At 36.4% G+C, this 27461-nt stretch overlaps 1 protein-coding gene and 1 non-coding gene across 4 annotated transcripts in view; both read right to left on the bottom strand.

Moving 5' to 3' along the window:
• Nucleotides 1-27461, bottom strand: part of LOC123527068 (protein unc-79 homolog) — a 96922-nt gene that overhangs the window by 36226 nt on the left and 33235 nt on the right. For all 3 annotated transcript variants that reach the window (XM_053520196.1, XM_053520199.1, XM_053520198.1), the window contains exons 8-19: nucleotides 24861-24925; nucleotides 24202-24360; nucleotides 20186-20403; nucleotides 19339-19525; nucleotides 7671-7737; nucleotides 6797-6834; nucleotides 6443-6546; nucleotides 5942-6029; nucleotides 4090-4178; nucleotides 3729-3852; nucleotides 2275-2547; nucleotides 33-327 (exon numbers count right to left, since the gene is read on the bottom strand). In XM_053520196.1, the coding sequence (XP_053376171.1) occupies nucleotides 33-327; nucleotides 2275-2547; nucleotides 3729-3852; nucleotides 4090-4178; nucleotides 5942-6029; nucleotides 6443-6546; nucleotides 6797-6834; nucleotides 7671-7737; nucleotides 19339-19525; nucleotides 20186-20403; nucleotides 24202-24360; nucleotides 24861-24925 (1707 nt within the window). The remainder of the gene's footprint in view (nucleotides 1-32; nucleotides 328-2274; nucleotides 2548-3728; nucleotides 3853-4089; nucleotides 4179-5941; nucleotides 6030-6442; nucleotides 6547-6796; nucleotides 6835-7670; nucleotides 7738-19338; nucleotides 19526-20185; nucleotides 20404-24201; nucleotides 24361-24860; nucleotides 24926-27461) is intronic.
• On the bottom strand, nucleotides 21152-21313 carry LOC123545834 (U1 spliceosomal RNA). Its single transcript, XR_006685456.1, has one exon. It is a non-coding gene; the product is annotated as a U1 spliceosomal RNA (small nuclear RNA).

Genomic DNA, 27461 nt, shown 5'->3' with positions numbered 1-27461 from the left:
TACTGGTCCATAATTTACTGAACATTGCTTACTTGATGAAGAATCCTTGCTTGCAGCCACAGACCCTTGTAGATCCTCTACTCTAGGAATGTCTTTGCTGGGTATCTTACACGGGTCTCTAGGGCTGAACATCTGCATTACAGAACTTGCCATCTGGTGCCAGAGTGCTATATTCTGACAAAACTGACAATTGACAGTTTCCTTCTCCTCGACACAGGTGTGAGTACCGTCCCAGTGCTTTGATAACATCAGTGTTAACAGAGACATGAGCTCTTTACTGGTCTCATTATAGATACCTAGATGTCTTGGGCTTTCTTGTAATTCAAGCTACATAAATATAGATAAATAAATTGTACATCCAAAAGGTCATATAAATGTACTTGTACTTGAAAATTGTAATTTTTATTATTTCAAATTACCAAAACATACACATCAAGAGGAGTCAGAGGACAACAACATTCAACTCTTCAAAAGCCTTGTCACTATAAACAGTTATAATAATGAAAACGAAGACATATCGAGACGACGCACAGAGCAGACCTTTCAGACTGTTGCTTCAAGGTCAAGGTTACACTTAGGGGTCAAAGGTCATATGAATTTGTTTTGTGTCCACCCTTTGTTGAAATCTGGCAATATTATGAACATAAGAATATGAGTTTTTGTTTCTAAACTATCTTTAAAATGCAAAATCAAGATGAACAAAAAATGCCTGCTTTGGGAATCAAACCCAGATAACCAAAACAAGGCAGTCTGAAAGACAGCTAAATCCCCCGCCACTGGTATGGATAGTGAAAGGGTAAACATTTAACACTGAGCTGTGATCTTGACCTTGAACTGACATGGCCGAGTTTGATGAAAATCCTTAAAGGGGTTCAGAAGATACAGAGCGGACACAAAATGGAAGGCTCAAACCTTTGACTTTGAGTTGTAACCTTGACCTTGAGCCAACATGGCTGACTCATGAGTTCTGCACATAGTCTTGATGAGGTGATCATTTAATCCGAGTTTCATAATTATCCTTCAAGAGGTTTAAGAGATACAGAGCAGACACGAAATGGTAGGCTTGAACCTTTGACCTTGAGTTGTGACCTTGACCTTGAGCTGACATGGCTGACCCATGGGTTCTGCACATCGTCTTGATGAGGTGATCATTGACCCAAGTTTCATGATTATCCTTCAAGGAGTTTAGGAGATACAGAGCGGACACAAAATGGAAGGCTCAAACCTTTGACCTTGAGTTGTGACCTTGACCTTGAACCGACATGGCTGACTCATGGGTTCTGCATATCGTCTTGATGAGGTGATCACTTGACCCAAGTTTCATGATTATCCTTCAAGGAGTTTAGGAGATACAGAGCGGACACAAAATGGAAGGCTCAAACCTTTGACCTTGAGTTGTGACCTTGACCTTGAACCGACATGGCTGACTCATGGGTTCTGCATATCGTGTTGATGAGGTGATCATTTGACCCAAGTTTCATGAAAATCCTTCAAGGGGTTTAAGAGATACAGAGCGGACACGAAATGGTAGGCTTGAACCTTTGACCTTGAGTTGTGACCTTGACCTTGAGCTGACATTGCTGACTCATAGGTTCTGCATATCGTCTTGATGAGGTGATCATTTGACCCAAGTTTCATGAAAATCCTTCAAGGGGTTTAGGAGATACAGAGCGGACACAAAATGTTACGGAAGATGGAAGATGGAAGGACGGATGGAGACCATTCCTGTAACGCCCCACAACTTGTGGTGGGGGATTAACAATAAAACATTTCATCTGTTTTTACCAATACTTCCATGGTGGATTATATGTTTAATACGTTAAAATATAGGTATTTATAATAATGGCAGTTTACCTCAAGTAAAGCATTACAAATGCTTTTCAATCAAACCTGTCTATTAAGTGCACCCTTCGGACAGCAAAAATGTGGTCTTTATTGGGAGGTGGTCTTTATTCACAGGTTAAAATACACTCTAAATTTTAAAACTGGAAACTAATCATGTGGTCTTTAGAGCCAGGTGGTCTCTGTTCAGAGGAGGTCTTTAACAAAGGTTTGACTGTATCGTAAAAATTTGTAAAAACAACTAATTCTCATGTGTTTCCATAACATGTAGTCTGTCATTAATTTTTAAAGTTTCAAAGCTTTCTTAGCAAATATAGTATGAATTTTCTGATACCTAACGTTTTTGTTCTTTTTTTTTTGTTGTTGTACCATCTGGAGGCCAATGTCTTTAATAATTTTAAAATAGTATTAAAAAGCATTGCTATTACTCACTTGTTTCAGTGCTAGATCCAGCATCATGATATAGCATGGCAGAATAATTTCTGTCTCTCTCTCATATATCTCAAAACTTTCCACTACCACTGGGTCTTCTTTGTTTGGGCTCAGCGGAGGTGGTATGTCCCCTGTAGGTGAAGCCCTAGCCAAGTTGGGTTCTGGAGCTGCTGTTTCATGATCCATGTCTATCATCTGCAGATGTTTTATACCCAGCTTCACCATACAGAACAAGGTATGTAGGGGAATTACAATCTCCAGACCGGATAAAATCTGTAATCATAAACATGTGGGGCTAATCTGTAATGACATATATAACAAGCAAATTCGATGAATTGGAATCCCCCGCCGAAAGGGTCAGAGTTGAGGAACAGCAAAAAAATATATCCAGCAAAAAGTTAAGAATGTTACCAAGAAGCAAATAATTTCATTAGTCAAAATCAAATTAAAAGAAAATGAATGGTTTGTTTGGGTGGGGCAGGGGGGGGGGGGGACCAAGGTAAGGTGGTGACCAGGTGTAGGTACACAACATCACATGTTTATAATAAATGTTCATGGAAAAGAATGAAAGAAGTTTAATGAAATTATTCCAATTGGTTGGTTTGTCATGTACAGATCTGTGGATTTTTAAACAATTAAAGGGCAATAACTATATGGAAAATTGACCAATCGAAAAAAACCTTGAAGGGCATCGTCGCAGTATCTTGGTTCATGTCTGTTTCAAGTTTGATGAAATTCTACCTGCTAGTTACTGAGAAATGGCTGCAGACGGACATTTTTCATTAAATCAAGGGCAATAACTCTGACGGAAATTGACCTATCAAAAAAAAAACTTGACGGGCATCAGCACAGTATCTTGGTCCATGTCTATTTCAAATTTGATGAAATTCTACCTGTTAGTTACTGAGAAATAGCTGCAGACGGACATTTTTTATTAAATCAAGGGCAATAACTCTGAGGGAAATTGACCAATCAAAAAAAAAACTTGACGGGCATCATCGCAGTATGTTGGTTCATGTTTATTTCAAGTTTCATGAAATTCTACCAAGTAGTTACTGAGAAATGGCTGCGGACGGACGGACGGACTGACTGACGGACGGACAACGCCATTTCAATACCCCCCTCCCGATTTCATCGGCGGGGGATAAAAAACTGCAGAGATCTACCATGAAAATACTTACAGTCTATAATTATACAGATTAAAAGCTCTAAATCAAGATGTGCAATATGAAATTAATATAGTGAGAACACCTCACGATCAAGATCGTCATCTCAAAAACTGCTGTAATTCATATCAAATAAGGAGTTTCTGTTTAGCCCTGTAGATAAAAATGTACATATATTGTAATGATTAATCTGTAAATTAATGTAATTTGCTTTATTACTTAGCCATACAGATTGACAGTATTTAGCCCTACACTAGAAACGAGGTAGATAAATTGATTAAGTGTTACCTGTAGCCACTGTAAGGCCTGTTCCTGTACATATGCACTGGCATCAGCAAATCTCACCTCTACAAAATGATACATCTTGTCCAACATAAATGGCAGTGGACACATGTCTATGTCAAATGCTTTACTGAAATGACCAGATTCAATTGCTTATTGGTTAATACAAACAACCTTCATCAAAATATGCTTTCTCTCTCTCTCTCTGTATCATAATAAACTCATAAGCATCTCATCTATATTCACATGCTATTTTGTAACAAAAAACATCTACAACATGAATGACTTATGGCACAATGGTCATTTAGTACTTGTGTATCACCAGAGGAATGAACTCAAGAAATATTTAACTGACCAGACTACAAACCTGAGAAGTACTTTCAAGAGATGAAGGTCCTCTGTGGGCACCTCAGTTCTGATTGCTTCCATCCAGTATGGTATAACATAGTCCCATATCTATTGAAACAAATATCCAAATTTATAAATGTCAAATCAATTTAGAAAAGTTTGATAAAAGTCTTGCCCAGATATGCATTTTTGTATGAATATCAGAAGCAAATGGACATCTACAAATTGTAAGATCATCATTAGGCATAAATTTTTGACAAAAAAAAACAACAACAACATGACGTTGCCAAATACCTTCTTTGAAATGATATTTTTGTTAAATTACTATGGGTATAAATGTTCAAAACTGTTTAAATTCAACAAATTGTTCTGAAAATTTAGTGATAAAACTAAGGTTAACTTAACAATCTGAAATCTAACACATGTTAAGAATTTGTTAATAACGTATATATAGACGAAATGTGGTATCTCAAAACTTGCAAATCATGAACAATTTTTCAAGTCCCATTAAAATTCCTTTTTACTGTATGTATTTTCACTCCATGTATGTCAGATCTGAAAAACTATGACTTTGGGTGTGTCAAGGTAAATCTTAATTCATAGGTGGGCCGGTGGTCTAGTGGTAACACACTTGACTGTCAATCCAGAGGTCCGGGGTTGGAATCCCGGTCCAGGCACTGGAAATTTCTGAGATAATCTTGAGTGTCTCCCACCTAACTAGAGGCCTGTACTGGTTCTTCTCAGGAAAGACGGCTTCGCATGTATCGGTGCTATACACCAGGCACGTTAAAGAACCAGACTGTCTATTTGCAAAGAGCTAGGCTAAGTTAGCTGGATACGTCTGTATCTAAAAAAATATTCTCTCTGTCTGTTCTGGGGGCTTTATCTCACTCTGTCCCTCTGGTCAGATCGCTCTGTGTCTGTACTAGTAGAGGATGAATTTCGCGCCCTGTGTGGCTGCATTTGCTATATGTAAAGCGCCTTTGAACGTGTTTATCATGAAAAGGGGCGTTATATAAATCTGGTATAATAATAATAATAATATGTCAATCAAAATTCCCATATTAACGTTCCAATGTGTGGAAAGTAACTGTTTTCTAAATGAAGGTGTGCTAATGTGGTGCAAATGAGAATAAACCATGAACAAAAACAAAATGCTGTGTACTATCAAAATGTAAATAATATATATATATATATGCCATCTTTATATGTACAAATACTGTAAAATCATTTCATTTTGTTTGCATAAATTTCTCAGATTGAGCTAAAATTGCTATTTCATTGGGTATGAATTCCTGGATTTTCAATTGCAGTGAACTGCAGTTTTATCTGTTTGTTCAGATTTAACCAAGAAATCCATGAACAATTTTGTTGTAATATTTGGTAGTCCAGAAAAGGGCCATCCTTAAAAAAAAAACCCAGATACTAAAGTCCCAAGATATTACAAATGTCCACTTAAGCTTCCCATTGACAATGTACACCAAGATTCATTTCACTTGGATGGAAACTGTAGGAGTCAAGTACGCAAGAAAGTGGAATGAACTGACGATGGACAAATGGATGACAGACAGTTTAAATACCACATGGCCCCTGGGTATTCGACACTAGATGCATAAAAGTCATGAAAGTGGTAGTTTCTGGTGCTCTACAACTTCAACCTTTAGCCTGCAGTTGGCATGTGATTTGGCCTTTGCGGCCAGTGCAGACCAAGATATTGCACTGGTCTGCACTATTCGCTATTCAGTCAGTAAATTTTCAGAGAACACCCCTTCAAACATTTATTGGTACTGCCAAAACTGAATGATGGTCCAGTCCATTTCAGAAATTTAGCATGGTAAAGGTAAAGTGATGAAATAAATCTAGCACAATACCTGATAAGAGATGATATCATATGGCACCAAACAAAAGAAGCAATTAAGACCTTCCTTTATCTGAGTTGTTCTTGTAGCTAATGTATCCCTGAAATATATATAATTTTCTTTAAATTTCTCTAGATTTTCATAGTAAACACATTCCATACTATTCATCATATGGATACATTAAGCCCCAGTGAGTTAACTATACTTGAGTTTTACAGTACAGTATTTGTCTACATACAGATGTATGTTGACCTGCGTTTCTCACTTTCTTAAAGTAACAAATTGTTCTCTACCAGTCACTGACAACTTCCCTACATGTATTTCATGAATAGTGTTAGAAGTGTATTTAATATCATCATAGAAAATATTTGCCTCCCAAGAGAATTGACCACTATATTGGTAGATATTTTGAAGTTCTAGCTTGGTAAGCTGAATATATTATTCAAACGTAAGGATTCTCTTATGAATTGTTTTTATCTGTGCACCACTAATAAAAGATAAATGATTATTTACCAGAAACCTCCAACTCTAGCATATTCCACTGGGTGGGGTAACAGACATGACACCACAACTTCAAAATGAGTCTTGTTTACGTCTTTCAGCCATTTACAGATATACTGCAAATGAACAACACAGGCAATGCTATAGGATAAGAATTCTAGGGTTCAGATCAACTTTAATTATACAGTATACAAAAATATTAAAACTGTACTTGGGGGAAACATGTCTGGTGAAAACAAAAATAAGTCAAAACACATATAATGCCACTTAAGTGTTCATTGCTGTTTTAAATACAATCTCCATGTCATTTTTGTTAAAACTAGAAAAAATCATAAGTAATGTTGTCATACAAATGTACAAACTTACATCTGGCTTTAATCTTTCCAAGGCATTGCCAACATTATCTGAAATAAACAATTCTCATAGGATATTGGTTTATTTCATGCAATCGTGAAAAAAAATGTATGAAAACTAAACTGTGAAAGATATAGCAAAATAGTTTGTCTTTCTAAATAGTCATACCAGGATTATTACTTTATGCAATTTTTATTCTATCTAAATCAGCTCCCCACATAAAAATACTTTCTTCCTTTAAGGTTTTATTTTTATTTTGTTCTCTTGTTTTGCTGGATTTAAGGCCATTGTTGGCAGTATTTCTGTTACATATTTGGGCAGTTAAACTAACTACTGCTCCTGAATTTCTTATAGTATAGTTCTGTTCTCTTCAACTGGGAAGAAGCAACACTGGCATCTTGGATTGGAGACACTCAAGAGCATCTCAGAATATCCCATGCCTGGACCAGGATTTGAACCCAGACCTTTAGACCGAAAGTCAAGCCTGTTGCCACTAGAACATCAAGCCACCAGATGTGATAAACAACGACCAGAGACATATTGCATTCTATAAATCATCATGAACAGCACAACTTTATTTGGGATTCAAACTTACAAAACTCTGGAAGTCTTCTACACTACCTTTTTAGTTTGGTGGACTTTGACTTTTTGACATAAAACAGAACAAAATTGTTTGTCAATGACTTATGCCAGATTCATTAATGAACAAACTCCTGATTTTAAATTCAATTTTCACAATCAACAATGGACCATATACTTTACTATTATGACCAGAAATAGAGAAAAAATAAACCAGGTAGAACCATGGGAGTTCTACGAGCCAGCTGGATGGCTTCCTCACATGAAGGAAGTCTTTTGAGGTAAATGATTTGAACAATGAACCTACCATCAGGGAGATAGGCTGTTGCATCAAACCACTGGAACAGCATACCAAGTAAACGACCAAGGATTTCCTGAAATAACATTACTTCAGTACAATGCTGACATGTAAAATTTAGGTTTTTGTGGGTGCATGCAAACTCAAAATACATTTATATACAGATCACTTCTTCTGCACTGGTAATTTCAATAATGTACACTTTTTATATACTGGCTGGGAACCAGTAGCCAGATTTTTTTTTCATATTTTTCATCCATTATGTTTTCAAATAATTTTTTATATTAATGAAACCCACATTGCATGAACTTCATCTCCTACTGCACCCGAGAATTTAGTCAGCATCACATAATGACGTAAGTATGGGTTCCCTAAGGACTTAAACGGGGTCGAAAAAGTAGTAATGTTCCCAGTGTGCGAAACCTGTAGCCAGACAAATATTTTAATGATGCTTTGCTGTTATTTTAATATCGAAAAAGTAAATAACATATTTTACCCAACTGTTTATAATCAATCTTTCCAACGATGTACATTAAAGATAACATCCCAACTTTCAAAGGCAGCTATGTAACAAAAAGATAAGCTAACTGTTGATTATTCAACTCTCAAAAACTTAGATTTCATCTTACAGGAATTCTTGAAAATTCAAATTGATACAGAATCAAATTTGTGCAAAAATACAGTCCTGCATTTTATGTAACAATTACTGTGATATCAAATGTAAGCAATGCCATCAGCACAAATGGAATAAGCAGTTTATTTTAGGGCTGGGAAGATTTCAAAATTTTGAAATCAGTTAATCATTTGTGTGAAATCATATCGAACCGGTTAATTGTCCGCCATATTGAAAATCTGTTTTCTGTTTTTAAATATATCACGACTGGCAAATCTGAGACTATTGATTATGTTGATGTGTTTGAGCAGAAATATACTGCGATCTATGTGCTGGTCAAAGAAATTTTATAAGTAAAAAAATCTTTATAAGTAATAATCCCAGTCCTAGTTAATTTCTTCCCCAATTCATACCTCAACAAATTAAAAAGATTAAGCATGTGTAATGCTATCTCCATGCCCCATTGTGACCAAAAGTTGTTTTGTAAACACAGATGAGGAAACATCACAAAACTTATCATAAATACAGGCTTGTGAAACTGCTTCTGGTTCCCAACCAGTACCTAAAATATTGCCCTATCACACCTCTGATATAATCCAAGGTACCACACTAAATGTGCATGCATTAAGTAGTAACAATGTCTAAAACAACTAGAACTGTCACAGGAGTGACTCATACCCCCACCATACGGTCTTGTCACAGAAGAATGGCAACCATAAGTAATCTTAACAAGAGGACCATGATGGTCCTGAATCGCTCACCTCTTCCCACATGACCCAGTTTTGAGTATGACGTCGTTTTTTCTATTATTTGACACAGTGACCTAGTTTTTGAGCTCATGTGACCCACTTTCGAACTTGACCTAGATATTATCAAGATAAAAATTCTGACCAATTTTCATGAAGATCCATTGAAAAATATGGTCTCTAGAGAGGTCAAAAGATTTTAATAATTTTAGACCTACTGACCTAGTTTTTGACCGCAGTTGACCCAGTTTCAAACTTGACCTAGATATCATCAAGATGAACATTCAGACCAACTTTCATACAGATCCCATGAAAAGTATGGCCTCTAGAGAGGTCACAAGGTTTTTTTATTATTTGACCTACTGACCTAGTTTTTTAAGGCACGTGACCCAGTTTCAAATTTGACCTAGATATCATCAAGGTGAACATTCTGACCAATTTTTATGGAGATCCATTCACAAGTATGGTCTCTAGAGAGGTCACAAGGTTTTTCTATTTTTAGACCTAATGACCTAGTTTTTGAACGTACATGAACCTCTTTCGAACTTGACCTAGACATCATCAAGATGAACATTCAGACCAATTTTCATACAGATCCCATGAAAAATATGGCCTTTAGAGAGGTCACAAGGTTTTTCTATTATTTGACCTACTGACCTAGTTTTTGATGGCACGTGACCCACTTTCAAACTTGGCCTAGATATCATCAAGATGAACATTCAGACTAATTTTCATACAGATCCCATGAAAAATATGGCCTCTAGAGAGGTCACAAGGTTTTTCTATTATTTGACCTACTGACCTAGTTTTTGAAGGCACGTGACCCACTTTCGAACTTGACCTAGATATCATCAAGGTGAACATTCTGACCAATTTTCATGAAGATCTCATGAAATATATGGCCTCTAGAGAGGTCATAAGGTTTTTCTATTTTTAGACCTACTGACCTAGTTTTTGACCGCACATGACCCAGTTTCGAACTTGACCTAGATATCATCAAGATGAACATTCAGACCAACTTTCATACAGATCCCATGAAAAATATGGCCTCTAGAGAGGTCACAAGGTTTTTCTATTATTTGACCTACTGACCTACTTTTTGATGGCACGTGACCCAGTTTCGAACTTGACCTAGATATTATCAAGGTGAACGTTCTGACCAATTTTCTTGAAGAACTTGTGAAATATATGGCCTCTAGAGAGGTCACAAGGTTTTTCTATTTTTAGACCTAATGACCTAGTTTTTGATGGCACATGACCCAGTTTCGAACTTGACCTAGATATCATCAAGGTGAACACTCTGACCAAGTTTCATGAAGATCTTGTGAAATATATGGCCTCTAGAGAGGTCACAAGGTTTTTCTATTTTTAGATCTACTGACCTAGTTTTTGATGGCACGTGACCCAGTTTCGAACTTGACCAAGATATCATCAAGATGAACATTCTGACCAACTTTCATAAAGATCCCATGAAAAATGTGACCTCTAGAGTGGTCACAAGCGAAAGTTTACGGACGGACGGACGCACGCACGCACGGACGACGGACACCGCGCGATCACAAAAGCTCACCTTGTCACTTTGTGACAGGTGAGCTAAAAATACTTAGAATATTATAAAAATGTCAAAAAAAGCTTAATACTTAAAAAGAAGTTTACTCGTCTTTGGAGTACTTCATCCTGGGCCTCCACATATAAGTAATACAAGTATAATTATGTGCCCTGGATGAGGGATGAGGTAAATATAAAAAATCTCTATTAGAGATACACTAAAAGTAAATACAAAAAAATGTCTTACCAACCCATCTTACCACAGAAAAATGTATTTACTTTTTACATAGGACTGATAATAAACAAGAGGACCATGATGGTCCTGAATCGCTCACCTCTTCCCACATGACCCAGTTTTGAGTATGACGTCGTTTTTTTCTATTATTTGACATAGTGACCTAGTTTTTGAGCTCATGTGACCCAGTTTTGAACTTGACCTAGATATTATCAAGATAAAAATTCTGACCAATTTTCATGAAGATCCATTGAAAAATATGGTCTCTAGAGAGGTCACAAGGTTTTTCTATTATCTGACCTATTGACCTAGTTTTCGAAGGTACGTGACCCTGTTTTGAACTTTACCTAGATATCATCAAGGTGAATATTCTCACTAATTTTCATGAAGATCTCATGAAAAATATGGCCTCTAGAGAGGTCACAAGGTTTTTCTATTTTTATACCTACTGGCCTAGTTTTTGACCGCACGTGACCCAGTTTTGAAACTGACCTAGATATCATCAAGGTGACCATTCAGATCAATTTTCATGAAGATCCATTGATAAATATGGCCTCTAGAGAGGTCAAAAGATTTTAATAATTTTAGACCTGCTGACCTAGTTTTTGACCGCAGTTGACCCAGTTTCAAACTTGACCTAGATATCAAGATGAACATTCAGACCAACTTTCATACAGATCCCATGAAAAGTATGGCCTTTAGAGAGGTCACAAGGTTTTTTCATTATTTGCCCTACTGACCTAGTTTTTTAAGGCACGTGACCCAGTTTCAAACTTGACCTAGATATCATCAAGGTGAACATTCTGACTAATTTTTATGGAGATCCATTCACAAGTATGGTCTCTAGAGAGGTCACAAGGTTTTTCTATTTTTAGACCTACTGACCTAGTTTTTGACTGCACATGACCCTGTTTCGAACTTGACCTAGATATCATCAAGATGAACATTCAGACCAACTTTCATACAGATCCCATGAAAAATATGGCCTTTAGAGAGGTCACAAGGTTTTTCTATTATTTGACCTACTGACCTAGTTTTTGAAGGCACGTGACCCACTTTCGAACATGACCTAGATATCATCAAGATGAACATTCAGACCAACTTTCATACAGATCCCATGAAAAATATGGCGTCTAGAGAGGTCACAAGGTTTTTCTATTATTTGACCTACTGACCTAGTTTTTGACCGCACGTGACCCACTTTCGAATTTGACCTAGATATCATCAAGGTGAACATTCTGACCAATTTTCATGAAGATCTCATGAAATATATGGCCTCTAGAGAGGTCACAAGGTTTTTCTATTTTTAGACCTACTGACCTAGTTTTTGACCGCACGTGACCCAGTTTCGAACTTGATCTAGATATCATCAAGATGAACATTCTGACGAATTTTCATAAAGATCCCGTGAAAAATATGGCCTCTAGAGAGGTCACAAAGTTTTTCTATTTTTTGACCTACTGACCTAGATTTTGATGGCACGTGACCCAGTTTCGAACTTGACCTAGATATCATCAAGGTGAACATTCTGACCAATTTTCATGAAGATCTTGTGAAATATATGGCCTCTAGAGAGGTCAAAAGGTTTTTCTATTTTTAGATCTACTGACCTAGTTTTTGAAGGCACGTGACCCAGTTTCGAACTTGACCTAGATATCATCAAGATGAACATTCTGACTAACTTTCATAAAGATCCCATGAAAAATGTGACCTCTAGAGTGGTCACAAGCAAAAGTTTACGGGAGGACGGACGCACGGATGGACAGACGACGGACACTGCGCGATCACAAAAGCTCACCTTGTCACTTTGTGACAGGTGAGCTAAAAAGTTAGAAAAATACCAAAAATATCAAAAATCTAAAAATAGGATTTCTAAAAATAGACTAATTCCTGGAATTTAAGGGGAAGAAACTCAGTACAAAAGTTAAAAAAAAGGTAACTTCCTTTTGGCCCTAAGCAAATCAGAATGAGATATAGTGAGAATACATGAAAATTAACCTTAAATTCTAAGTAAAAGGGGATATAATTCAAGAAAAATTGGTGTCAGAGTTATGCACCTTGTGTCACATGGTGGAACATCTATTTTAAGTTTAAATCAAATCCATTTAGTAGTAACTGAGATACAGTGAATATACATCAAAATTAACCTTAAATTCTAAGTAAAAAGAGACATAATTCATAAAAAATTGATGTCAGAGTTAAGCACCTTATGTCACATGATGTGGGTGATGATGTGGAACAACTATTTTAAGTCTGAATCAAATCCATTTAGTAATAACTGAGATATAGTGAAAATACAACAAAATTAACCTTAAATTCTAAGTAAAAGGGGACATAATTCATGAAAACTTGGTGTCAGAGTTATGCACCTTGTGTCACATGATGTGGGTGATAAGGTGGAACATCTATTTTAAGTTTGAATCAAATCCATTTAGTAACAAGAGCTCGTCGAACACGAAATGCCCCCCTTGATGCATTTAGTAATTGCACAAGGAACAGAAATTATATGCACACTGTAAATAAGTATATGTAAACCATGTGACCCACAGGGCGGAGCCATATTTGACCCTTGGGGAATAATTTGAATAATCTTAGTAGAGGATCACTAGATGATGTCATATACAAAATATCAAAGCCCTAGGCCCTGTGGTTTTGGACAAGAGGTTTTTCAAAGTTTTTTCCTATATAAGGCTACATAAACCATGTGACCCTAGGGGTGGGGCCATATTTGACCCCAGGGAAATAATCTGAACAATCCTGGTAGAGGACCACTAGCTACATACCAAATATCAAAGCCCTAGGCCCTATGGTTTTGGACAAGAAGATCAGAAACCATTGAACTGTTCCTGGCCAATGTGACCTTGACCTTTGACCTAATGACCTCAAAATCAATAGGGGTCACCTGCTGGTCATGACCAACCTCCCTATCAACTTTCGTGATCCTAGGCCTAAGCGTTCTTGAGTTATCATCCGGAAACTGTTTTACTGTTCAGGGTCACTGTGACCTTGACCTTTAACATACTGACCTCAAAATCAATAGGGGTCATCTGCTGGTCATGGCCAACCTAACTATCAATTTTCCTGACACTAGGCCCAAGCGTTCTTGAGTTATTGCCTGGAAACCATTTTACTGTTCCTGGTCACTGTGACCTTGACCTTTGACATACTGACCTCAAAATCAATAGGGGTCACCTGCTGGTCATGACCAACCTCCCTATCAAATTTCGTGATCCTAGGCCTAAGCGTTCTTGAGTTATCATCCGGAAACTGTTTTACTGTTCAGGGTCACTGTGACCTTGACCTTTAACATACTGACCTCAAAATCAATAGGGGTCATCAGCTGGTCATGACCAACCTCCCTATCAACTTTCATGATCCTAGGCCCAAGTGTTCTTGAGTTATCATCCGGAAACCGTTTTACTATTCATGGTCACTGTGACCTTGACCTTTGACATACAGACCTCAAAATCAATAGGGGTCATCTACTGGTGATGACCAACCTCCCTATCAACTTTCATGATCCTAGGCCCAAGCATTCTTGAGTTATCATCCGGAAACGGATAGGTCTACATTCCGACCGACCGACCGACAGATCGACCGACATCTGCAAAACAATATACCCCTCCTTTTTCAAAGGGGGGCATAATAACTGAGATAATAGATTTCGGGATGCGACGCGATGGGATGGGACGGGACGGGACACGACAAAACTGACTCCTATATACCCACCTCCAAACATGTTTGGTGGGGGTATAAAAAGTATCAGTAATTGTTCCAATCAAACAGAAACATCAATAAACAAGAGAGTCATGATGACCTTGGATCGCTCACCTGAGTAATATGAGCCATATGTTTCAAATGGCAAACTGATGCTAAAATATTAAGAAGGTAGGACAATAGGTCACATTCATGGTAACTGAAAGTCAGTTTTATTATCAGTGTGCAAAACTGTACATGTCATCCAAATTTCAAGGCTGTATCTTAAACAAGAGGACCATGATGGTCCTGAATCACTCACCTATCCCCACATGACCCAGTTTTGAACTGAGTATGACGTTGTTATTTCTATTATTTGACATAGTGACCTAGTTTTTGAGCATATGTGACCTAGATATCATCAAGATAAAAAATTCTGACCATGAAGATCCATTGAATAATATGACCTCTAGAGAGGTCACAAGGTTTTTCTATTATTTGACCTAATGACCTAGTTTTTGAAGGCACGTGACCCACTTTTGAACTTGACCTAGATATCATCAAGGTGAACATTCTCACCAACTTTCATGAAGATCTCATGAAAAATATGGCCTCTAGAGAGGTCACAAGGTTTTTCTATTTTTAGACCTAATGACCTAGTTTTTGACCGCACATGATCCAGTTTCGAACTTGATCTAGATATCATCAAGGTGAACATTCTCACCAATTTTCATGAAGATCCATTGAAAAATATGGCTTCTAGGGAGGTCACAAGGTTTTTCTATTTTTAGACCTACTGACCTAGTTTTTGATCGCAAGTGACCCAGTTTCGAACCTGACCTAGATATTATCAAGGTGAACATTCTGATCAATTTTCATGAAGATCTCTTGAAAAATACGGCCTCTAGAGAGGTCACAAGGTTTTTCTATTTTTAGACCTACTGGCCTAGTTATTGAACGCATGTAACCCAGTTTCGAACCTGACCTAGATATCATCAAGATGAACATTCTGACGAATTTTCATAAAGATCCCGTGAAAAATATGGCCTCTAGAGAGGTCACAAAGTTTTTCTATTTTTTGACCTACTGACCTAGTTTTTGATCGCATGTGACCCAGTTTCGAACTTGACCTAGATATCATCAAGGTGAACATTCTGACCAATTTTCATGAAGATCTTGTGAAATATATGGCTTCTAGAGAGGTCACAAGGTTTTTCTATTTTTAGATCTACTGACCGAGTTTTTGACCCCACGTAACCTAGTTTCGAATTTAAACTAGATATCATCAAGGTGAACATTCTGACCAATTTTCATGAAGATCTCATGAAAAATATGGCCTCTAGAGAGGTCACAAGGTTTTTCTATTTTTAGACCTACTGACCTAGTTTTTGACCGCACGTGACCCAGTTTCAAACTTCACCTAGATATCATCAAGATGAACATTCTGACCAACTTTCATAAAGATCCCATGAAAAATGTGACCTCTAGAAAGGTCACAAGCAAAAGTTTACGCACGCACGCACGCACGCCACGCGATCACAAAAGCTCACCTTGTCACTTCGTGACAGGTGAGCTAAAAACAAGAAAGTAGATCAGTAGGTCAAGATCACAGTCAAGTGATCCCTAATTGCTTGGGGTCATCAGGTAATTATAATTAAACATGTGCAGTCTAGGAAATATGATCTGATAATTTTTGAAGTTATTTTTCCTATTTAACTCATAATTATAACAAGTGACCCTCAGGGCGGGGCCTCTTTTCACCCCAGGGGCACAATTTGAACAAACTTGTTAGAGATCCACCAGGCAATGCTACATATATTCCTATATAAGTCTATGTTGAACTTGGTACCCCTAGGGCTGGGCCTCTTTTCACCCTAGGGACATAATTTGAACATTTTTGGTAAAGAAACACTAGGAAAGGCAACAAACTTAATATCAAAAGCCTAGGTCTTGCAGTTTCAGGCAAGAAGATTTTTAAAGTTTTTTTCCTATATAAGTCTATGTAAAACTTGAGACATCACAAAAGCTCACCATGAGCAGGCTCTCCAGCAATACATTTGAAACAAGAGCTGTCACTAATGGTGACAAATGCCCCCGCTGCGCCTTGATCTTTGAGCTGGTGACCTTGACCTTTGACCTGGTGACCCCAAAGTCAGTAGGGGTCCTGTACTCAATAACTACAATCAGCATGTGAAGTTTGAAGGTCCTTGGTGCAGTGGTTCGAGAGTAAATTCCTTCCTGCAGAAAGTTAACATTGGCCCCTGTTACCTTGACCTTTGACCTGGTGACACCAAAGTCAGTAGGGGTCGTGTACTCAATAAGTACTATCAGCATGTGAAGTTTGAAGGTCCTGGGTGCAGTGGTTTGCGAGTAAAGAGCCTTCATGCAAAAAGTTAACAATGGCCCCTGTGACCTTGACCTTTGACCTGGAGACCCCAACCTCAGTAGGGGTTGTGTACTTAATAAGTACTATCAGCATGTGAAGTTTAAAGGTTCTGGGTGCAGTGGTTCGCGAGTAAATTGCCTTCATGCAAAAAGTTAACACTGGCCCCTGTGACCTTGGCCTTTGACCCCAAAGTCAGTAGGGGTCGTGTACTCAATAAGTACTATCAGCATGTGAAGTTTGAAGATCCTGGGTGCCGTAGTTCGCGAGTAAAGTGCCTTCATGCAAAAAATTAACATTGGCCCCTGTGACCTTGACCTTTGACCCCAAAGTCAGTAGAGGTCATATACTTAATAAGTACTATCAGCAAGTGAGTTTGAAGGTCCTGGGTGCAGTGGTTCGCGAGTAAATTGCCTTCATGCAAAAAGTTAACATTGGCCCCTGTGACCTTGACCTTTGACCTGGTGACCCCAAAGTCAGTAGGGGTCGTGTACTCAATAAGTTCTATCAGCATGTGAAGTTTGAAGGTCCTGGGTGCAGTGGTTTGCGAGTAAAGGGCCTTCTTGCAAAAAGTTAATGTTGTGACGAACGAACTAACAAACTAACTAACAAACGGATGGACAGTTGAAAACTAATATGCCTCCCTTTGGGGGCATAAAAACTAGGAATTTTTCAAGCAGAAATCTAGGAAAAAACTAGGAAAATCTAGGAATACTGAGACAAAAACTAGGAGGTATTATCAGATAAAGTGTTACCTTACTGCTGTTTTTCTATCCAATTACCATACATATAAGCTAAACAGAAATTTTTGACTGGGTGGGGGTGGGGGGTCACCAGTCTAGAACGAGGATGTCACCGCCGAGAAACCTAGCGGGGTTTTTGAGGGGTGCCTTTGCCCATATTAGAGGGTTTCTGAATTTTTGAAATACAGGCATGAAATGGTGGCCTCTGGTGCATTTTTAGGTCTAAATTTTGATATAATAGTTTTTACATGCTGTGATATTATATTTATTGCCTTTGTTATTGTGTTTTTTGCTACTGATGTTAAATGTCAATAAATAAATAATCGAGGGGTAACTCTTGATGAGGGGGGTCAGGGGGCTCTCCCCTTTGAAAATTTTGAAATACAGGTATTAAATGGTGGCCTCTGGTACGTTTCTGGGTCTAAATTTTGAGAAAAAATTATTCCTTTGCTAAAACAGTAGGTTGCATCTTTGATGAGTATAGGTTGCTTCTCAGCCAAAGTGGGGCACGGCCCCCTCGGCCTGGCCATGGATCAGGGCCTGGTGTTCAGCTGACTGTAAATTTGCTTCCGCAGTTCCTGTTTGGCATCACTTAAGCATAGTCCAAATGTATCAGTGACACCAAACCACTACTGCAAGTAACACAGGCAGGTCAGCTGAACATCTCTACATTGTTTTCTGCAAGAAAATCTTCAAAACACATTTAAAACACAAAATTGAAACTTTCAGACATAACGCTGCAAATGAAAAACTAGGAATACAAGGAGCATTTTAGAAAAACTAGGAAAAACTAGGAACACTTTTAAAAAACTAGGAAAAACTAGGAACGGCTGGAGAGCCTGCATGAGCCTTTGGCTCAGGTGAGCTAAAAACTAAAATATCTACAGCACATAAAATAAAATCTGAAAAGACAAACAAAAGAAGAAAACTGAAAAGATAACTTTATTTACTATGACATTAAGAAGAAGTAAATGAAATTACTAACAAACAAACACTTACACACAGAAAAATCATGCACCTTCATGCTGATCATGTAATAATAATTAGTCTACATATCTGAAATAAACAACAGATTTATATACAAACAAATATGCATAATACACATTCATGGACATGCAAATGTATATACAAGAAAACCCCGAAGAAGAACCACCTTCAATGACACCTATCTTTCAAGCTATCTTTCGACATAAACTACTAGACACTACAAATCCCCAACAGAAAATCTAGAAATCTGCCCTCAAATCAATGCTAAGAAGAAATAAACATTATCCCTTCAACTGAATCAGGATGCTTTTGAAACATGTCAGAATCTGATGTACTTCTTAGCTGACAATTTAGAATTTACTGGTTTGAAAAACATGACTTAAGCATATCATACAAACTTATTTCCTGATTTGCTGGTTTTGAGTTTAATCCCATTTTTTTCAAACGTAATTCTGATATGTTACTCATTGCTGGCATTTACCCTAACACTGGTTAGGCATTTACCCTATGTACAAGTTCAAACATGTCGTCCATAAGTAAATTCCAACTTCTCCACATCAGACGAGGAGGATAAATGATTTCTTCAGACAAAATGTCTTCAATCAATTCTTCATGGAGAATACACACTTCTTACACTGTTTACTATTTTTTTCTGTACAAATCCAATAAACCTCTCTTAATGACCCTGAAATATTAAGCTGAAATATCTTGTAACTTTAGTCTTACTATAGGAATATCTTCTTTTGGTGTGCACAATTCTACCAGTAGCCAGATACCATAGCGACTCAACATTTTCCTCTCTCCCGCCTCCTCCACCTCAAACAGAACATCATCATCACCATGGCGATGTCTATGCTCCTCTCCCATCTCCACTGTACGCTTTGATTCTAATGGCTGTGCCTCTTTCAGTAATCTGTGAAAGAGAAATCTGAAATTCTCAAATTATGTATCTGGCATTTCCAAGTACTTTTTTTTTTACACACTTTGAGGCAAAATTACAGAAAAACCTATGCTAGTGACCTGTGTTCATTCCCAGATTAGACTGATATTCGGACTATTTTTCTAAGCTGGCTGATTAATGAAATTGGTATTGGATGCTGGGAAGGTAAATATGACATCTATTGCTGTGAAGGTGAATATGACACTTGTTGCCAAGGAGAAAATATGACACATGCTGCTGGAGATGTAAATACGACATCTGTAACAGGGGAGGTAAATATGACACCTGCTGCTGGCTTGACTGGTAATAAGTAGTTTTTATTGCTCCAATGACACTTCTTGATCAACTTTTGTATGTGAAATAATAAGAAATGTATACCCACACAGTAATTCTATTTGAGACTTCTTCAGAAAATAACAATATAAAGGAAATGAAGTAACATATAAAAACATTTTTGAAAAGTAAAATAACTGTAAAAATTTAAGCAGGTGAATTCACATCATTTTCTGTTCTTAAAGTCTATTTGCAACAATTCTGCTTGCAACACTAGTAAGAAAACACAAGCTCAACATTCCAAACTTATCTCCAGCTCTCAGGATACATCACAAGTAATCTATGTTGGATCATACATACGCAATTATAGCATCCATGAGATATCTCTGTATCTCTGGTGTACATGACCAGATCAGCTCTATACTCTGATGATACACATGACCTTCACCATTCTTGTTACCATGGCGTTCTCTATTACAGTTGTTGCAATAACGTATCGGTCGGTTTCCATTCACACTCGCACACTCTATTGAGAAGCATGTTGAGATTGCTGTATTGGTCCGGATGGATTTACAACTCTGGAATTTTGAAAATGATACAACTGTAATTCAACAAATACTATGAAAACAGTCCTAAAAATTTAAGCAGCATGCTGTTATTATCAAAGTGAATGAAGATTATATTATGTCATTTAAATAATTGTAAGGCAGTGGGTTCATAATCATGACAATCACATATTCTCTGTAAGCAATGTCTCCTTTTATAAAAGCCATGTGTTTGTCGAGCTATATTTACAGACGAAGAATGCTGACCTGCCTAATGAGAATACATAATCACACAGTAATTGCCAAGTGCATTTATCGGCCCACTACCAAAAGTGTGGGTAAGAAAAAACTTCTAACTAATTTACCATACTTTATTTATATTAAATAACAATAAACAAATCAATTATATGCAAATGTTCACAAATGAAACCTGGCAATGTTCTAAAATTCAAAATAAATCCTGAATAACAAACAGCCTTTCTGTATGTGAAGGCTTACTATTCACAAATAGTAAAGAGTAGTCTGTAACCATTAACTAGATATGAACAGTTTAGAAAATAATGTAATTTACTTGTACTTTAAAAGAGATAAACTGAAAAATCTTCGGTATTGTTTTCATCATGTTTGACACAGGTACCTGCTAGCAATTTAAATTGTTTAAAAAAAAAATTCTGAATAAAAAAATTGCAAATTACTCTCATTAAATCTAAAAGTATGTAAACTGGCAAAAAGCACCGTACATCTAAACTTTTTCTTGTTTGCAGCTATATGTTTTTTATTTCAGGGATAGCGCGAACGCAGTCCCCACACCAATAAATTGCGTACCCGAGTAACCCACATTTGGGGCTATCGAAGGCGTCAGCCCAACCGAAGTGCAATGGAAGGGCCTCTTCCTTGGGAAACCGCCTTGCTGATCACGGTGTTCCCTGTACCAGGTAAGTATGATTTGTACAGATTTTCTGCAGTATTTATTCAGCTCTACAAAGACGTCACCACGAGCACAACAATTACATGTAATAAGCAGAAGATCTAACTTCATTTCTATTAATTCAGCTGGTTTTGATCTATTTAATGTGTTCAATTATAAATAAAGTCCTAATTTTATTATATTTCATAAAGATAACACTACAATCATCTGTCTTCTGAATTTATGTAATCAGAAAATTTATATCAGATTAAAGTAAAAAACTTTACAATATGGCTACTATCCAAGTTTATAAATAGATAAACAGAGGATAAAAATAGAACATAACACAGGAAGTACAACTGTGTAGAAATATGTGTAACATAGTTATCTCTTATCGGTTATCACTTATTCGCCACACTGCCTAGAGCACAACACTTGTATTGTATTTATAATCAGATAATCAATATGATGATGGAGGTTAAGAATAAAACATTCTGTCTAAATTTCACTGAAGCAACAATTTTAATATAATAGTAATATTATCAAACATATAATCCAAGCTCCCAGGACAAATTTGCCCCTTTTTTTCTATTTGCATAACCTGTCAAATTTGTCTATCGAATATGTTACAAAATTGTTTGAGTAATAAATATTAATATTAACAATATATAAACTTCAAACAAGAAAATTCAATAAACTGTCACCCCTATTAGATTAAGAGAGGACGACAATGTATAAAGATTATCAAACGTATACGTAGTTAAATTGTATGCCTGTTTTGTGTGGATTTTTTTGCATGTATCTTCAGGTAAATAAACACTCTGTGCTGAAAAAAAAAATTGCCATGACAAATCAGATAAAAAAAAAAGCTAATGTAACATTGGTATTTAATAAAAAAAAATGTTTATCTTTTCAGAAAGCATTGTCTTGTTTTGTATTAGTGCAGTCATACGGTGAAAAAAATATGCTATTTATGGGAAAAGCATCAAATTTGGTATAAAGTAAAGATACGGCATTTTAAATTCAAAAATAAAAGGAAACTTGAAAAAAATCAAAATTGCTGAAATTATTTAAAATAGCAACCAGTCACAAAAAATATGAAAATTAAGGATCAAATGCCCTCAGGAAATATTTTTTCTACTATCTGTATTTTGGTAATATCTTTAATATGCATTGAATACTGTTTAAACATACTTATCTGAATACATTTCAGCTACTTATTATTTTTATTTACAATATCATTACAGAAATTGAGTTCCTTGCTTTGTTGCAGATGCAATACAGCATGGTCTGTTTAAATTCCCTGAAGAATGTTAAATAATTCCTATACACTTAAATTGATTGGGTTCCTCTAGCCAAGTGATTAAGGTCACTGGCTTTGAATCACTTGCCCATCACTGCTTTGTGTTGAATGTAGAATTCTCCATTTGAGGAAGCCATCCAACTGGCTTATAGATGACTGAAGGTTATACCAAGGTGTTGCCATGCCTGAAACAATGCCTTGAGAGGCACCTGGGGTCTTCCTCCACCTTAAAAAGCTGGAAAAGTAGCCTACCCGAGCCACAAAGTGGAAAGACAAGGGGGAATGAGAATTTGAGAGTTTTCTTATCCACACTGTCCCGTCCTGAGGTTTCTGACACCAGTAGACAGGTAAGATCAATTTTCTTGCCTACAACTGCAAAATTTCCAAAGACATTACACATTATAAAATCATGCAAGTCGTTCATAGCATCACAATGTGGAAGTGGAGCCTATCTTTTCCCTGTGGAAAAGATAGGATGATCTGTTAGCAGGATATTCTTGTCCTCCCTTGCTAGAAAAGCAAGAATATTACCTCCACAATAATGCTTTGTCATTTTAAATAAGGATGAATAATTTTACAATGCCTCAACTGACTCTATAAAAACTTGTATTACACAGAAACACTTCAAGCTGATCACCTGTATAAAATCTAAAAGCAAAACTAGAAATCAAAAGATTAAATAAGTATAAATGGGACATGGTGAAAAAGCATAAAAATTAAACTGAAATTCTAAGCAAAAAGGGGCATAATTCATGAAATATTGGTGCAAGAGTAATGGCCTACAAGTCAAATGATGTGGGTGATGATGTGGAACAACTATTGTAAGTCTGAATCAAATCCATTTAGTAATAACTGAGATAAGAGTAAAATTGCACCGAAACGTTAACTATAAATTCTAAGTAAAAAGGGGAAATAAGTCATAAAATATTGGTGTGAGAATTATGGCCCTTGTGTCATATAATGTGAATGATGATGTGGAACAACTTTTTTAAGTTTGAATCAAATCCATTTAGTAATAACTGAGATAGAGTGAAAGTGCATCAAAAACATTAACCCTTACCCTGCTTAATTTCTATAATGAACTTGTCCATCTTTCAATTTGGACAATATCAATAACTGTTAAAAGGGGTGTTTACTAAAAAGATACTGGCTGAATGGCGAACAGTGCAGGCTGATCATGATCTACACTGTTCGCAAAGGCAGAATCAGTCGTGTCCAGCACGATAAGGGTTAACCTGAAATTTTAAGTAAAAAGGGGGGAATAATTTATGAAATATTGGCACGAGAGTTATGACCCATGTGCCATATAATGTGGGTGATGATGAGGAATACCGTAACTATTTTAAGTCTGAAACAAATCCATGAAATAATTACAGATATAAAGAGAAAGTGCATCAAAACTTTAACAAAGATGCGGACGCAGAAAGATGCCGGATGCCGCTAACACTGGGTCGAATAGGACAGCTCTCCATACTTAGTATAGTCAAACTAAAAATGAGAGGGGAAGATACATGACATTGTGTTTTGTGCAAAATCCAGAACTATATACAACATATTCTGAACAAAAAATGTATTCATATTCTCATAAACTTGGAATTAAGTTCCAAATAAAAATAATGACCTTATTTTCACATTTCTGTGATACATGCGACATTGGTAGGAGGATATCCATCATGTAGTCACTGTGTTCCTTCTTTAACACCTCCGCACAGTCACTACAGATATACAGGGGCGGTGGCTTGTCCCTCGACTGGATCGCTAAAGATGGGTTCAAGCACATCTATAAATAAACAGCACTTTTAATCATATCATCAATAATTTCATTATAACATATTTGATTCACTAGATACCGGTAAGTCTCCATTTCAAGATTATTTATTTAAATCAGAAAAATGTCAATTAAAATTGTAAATGTTTTGTAAAGCTTTAACAACAATATATCTGATAAATGGGGATAAAAAATCTACCTTTACACAAATCAAAAGAATTTTTTTTTATTCTAACACAATAATTTATATGCAGGGTATTTTATTGTATGTTCAGTGAGAATTTCATTTTCTCTATTGTTGTCACAGCCATTTGGTTCAGTTTCTTGCAAAAGTACACTGGGTTTCTTTCTGAATGTTTGACCTTATAAATCGGTGAAAACTGGTCATAAAAACAAAAGTACACAAAAAGCAACTATCAATTACCTACATAAAACTGCTCATCAAAAACAAAAGTACACAAAAAACATCTATTAATTACCTACATAAAAGCAAGCAATAAACATGACTTTACCTTGACAGCCTGACATTTGCCTGAATTGACACAATCTTCTCTTTGACACAAAACTGGAGGCCATGCTGTAATTAAATCAAACTGTCATTAACATCAATTAAATTGGAGAACAAGATCCTCCTCCTCCCCCACTGTTCAAAAATTCTGACCAAGGCAAACAAAATCCCACTTTTCATTTTGTGAAATAAAAATTATAAAATTAAAACAATACCAACATAAATTGAAAAAAAAACACACTTTTTAAGGTGATAGCCACAATTTTTTTAAAAACAGAATGGCTGAGAATTAGGATATACTGACCTCAATATACTGAATATAGGATATTAATTTACAAAATCGAAGAGGGATCTTATAAATTGGTGAGAACTGTCTCATGTCAGCCTTGGTCAAATTGACTAGGTGGTATTTTGTCTGTATTACAAATCACCATACAATTCATAATTATACAGTGATAAATAGTTAACTGCAATTGTAATTATGTCATGCTAATATCTTACACAGACTCTGTCTATGAATCACTGGAATGAATGAATGAATGACAGTCGATCTTAGTCATAATACTAATTGACAGTGAATGCTAATGACTTTGTGTGTTGCAGAAAGGTATTTAGTTTGTAACAGTTACTGTAATTTCCTATCAACTGAAATCCTCTCGAAACTTGTAAAATTATTGCTTAAAGCCTTTGGACAAAGCTCGCTGTCTTTGCCGTTCACCTGCTGCTAAAAGGGCAAATATTAAAGATTCGATGCAAGTTATATTTCATTGGTACTACCAGTTAGTAAGTTCATACTCTTAAGAAACACAGAAAAATTTGGGCAGTTTTGACCAATTAAAATGTTGGCAAAATTAGGTTATATTTTTTCTTTACACGAATATTGCTGTTAGGTAACAAAGCCAATTCGCCGATAATCCGGAGTACAACGAACATGTTATTGTCACAAAATTGTTCCAGTTTACGTAATGTAGTCAGGAAGAGAATACAGCTGCACTTAAACTGCCTAGCTCTAGCTACTGCAGAAACTGTTATAGGGAAGTGGTAGAGTGTCTGCCTTAGGTGTGAGAGGTCCTTAAGGAGCTTAAATATTTGCATTCTGTAACAGCAAGTATTTTGCAGACTGTTCCAGATGTTCTATATTTTTAGAGAACAGTATCAAGGATCATTATTTAGCAATCCAGATCACTGCTGAATGTTGAATGGAGTACACCCAAATAGAAAATATTCAATATATTATGTCCCTTGAATGTTTCTGCTCTCCATGTTCAAGAAGAGTTACTGTATTTTCCCGTATTAACGCCCCCGGGGGCGTTACATTTTCCAAAGAGGGGGCGTTTATTTGAGGTAAAAAAATAAAAAATGAAAATTTTTACAAAACTTAAAAACATCGTTCAAACTAGCTGTAAAATGTTTCTGTGTTGTTTAATCCCCCTAAAACGTAATTATTTGGCATCCAATTTAATGTAGTGTGTCTTTTATGCATTTAAATACGGTACCTCGTGTATTCCATGTCTGGCTTTTTGACACGCTCGCGACACTACACATTACGTCATGACCCAAACAGCTGTGTACTCCGATAACATTTTCCTTAGTACATGCGGGTAGCTAATAGCGCAATACACAATGTCAATGGTTTGACACGCTGCTGTGCCTGCTTTTAAATTAAAAGTTCTTAAACTGCCGAAGAAAAGGGTATATCGTAAACACATTGCTGCAAGTTTGTTTAAAGTCGGCAGGAAGCGTGTGCGCAAGTGGTGTAAAAACAAATCAAAAATGTATTTACCGTTTAATTTTCTGTTACGTACCGTACTTAGTACAAATGTTTTGGACTTACGGTACATGGACTGTTTAAAAGTGTGTTTAATTTTTAATACATTGGACTTTAGTACTGTAAATTACTTATTATGTGGACTTATAAAAATGAGGTAGGTGATTTTTTCCCGTTCTTGTTGACTTTTTTCCGCTCCAAAATGGGTGGGGGGCGTTAATTAGAGGGGGGGCCTTAATTCGGGAAAATACGGTACATTTCCTTGATAACAAAATTTTCTTTTATATGAAAATATTAAATGCTCATAACTAAATGCTTCTGGTTAAAATGTTGTCAATATATCTACAGTAGATTCTCTCTATTAAGTGCACCCAGCGGTCTGTCCAAAGGTGGCCTTAATAGTGGTCTGGCCTTAATAGTGAATTTGAGATTTCCCGTGTTACTGACTGGTCAACAACCTTTGTTCTATGAGGTCATAATGCTGTTTCTATATATAACCATGTAGTGTCATACTTAAAATCCCTCATTTATATGTTTGATTTGGATGTGGAGTTTGATCTTAATCCATGTTTTGGGTCAATTATGTACACGTAGAGTGTCATAATTTTCTATGTTCAATAAGGTCAATTAAAGTTAAATAAACAAGGTCAATGCGTTAAATAAACAAAGGATGTCTGGTTCCATCTTTTTGTCTACCCGTAATTATGGTCAGTTAGCACATAGTAAATAAGCAATTTGTTCCACAAAAAGTGGCCGCTATGCCACATTAGCGATGTGCCCACTGTACTGGTCAATATTTATAATGAATAAAGAACAAATTTATTTTGTACTTTGGCA

Source organism: Mercenaria mercenaria, chromosome 1, assembly GCF_021730395.1.
Source record: "Mercenaria mercenaria strain notata chromosome 1, MADL_Memer_1, whole genome shotgun sequence".
NCBI classification, from domain to species: Eukaryota; Metazoa; Mollusca; class Bivalvia; order Venerida; family Veneridae; genus Mercenaria; species Mercenaria mercenaria.
The sequence above is the reverse complement of the archived record's forward strand: the minus strand, read 5'-3'. Positions and strand labels throughout refer to the sequence as shown.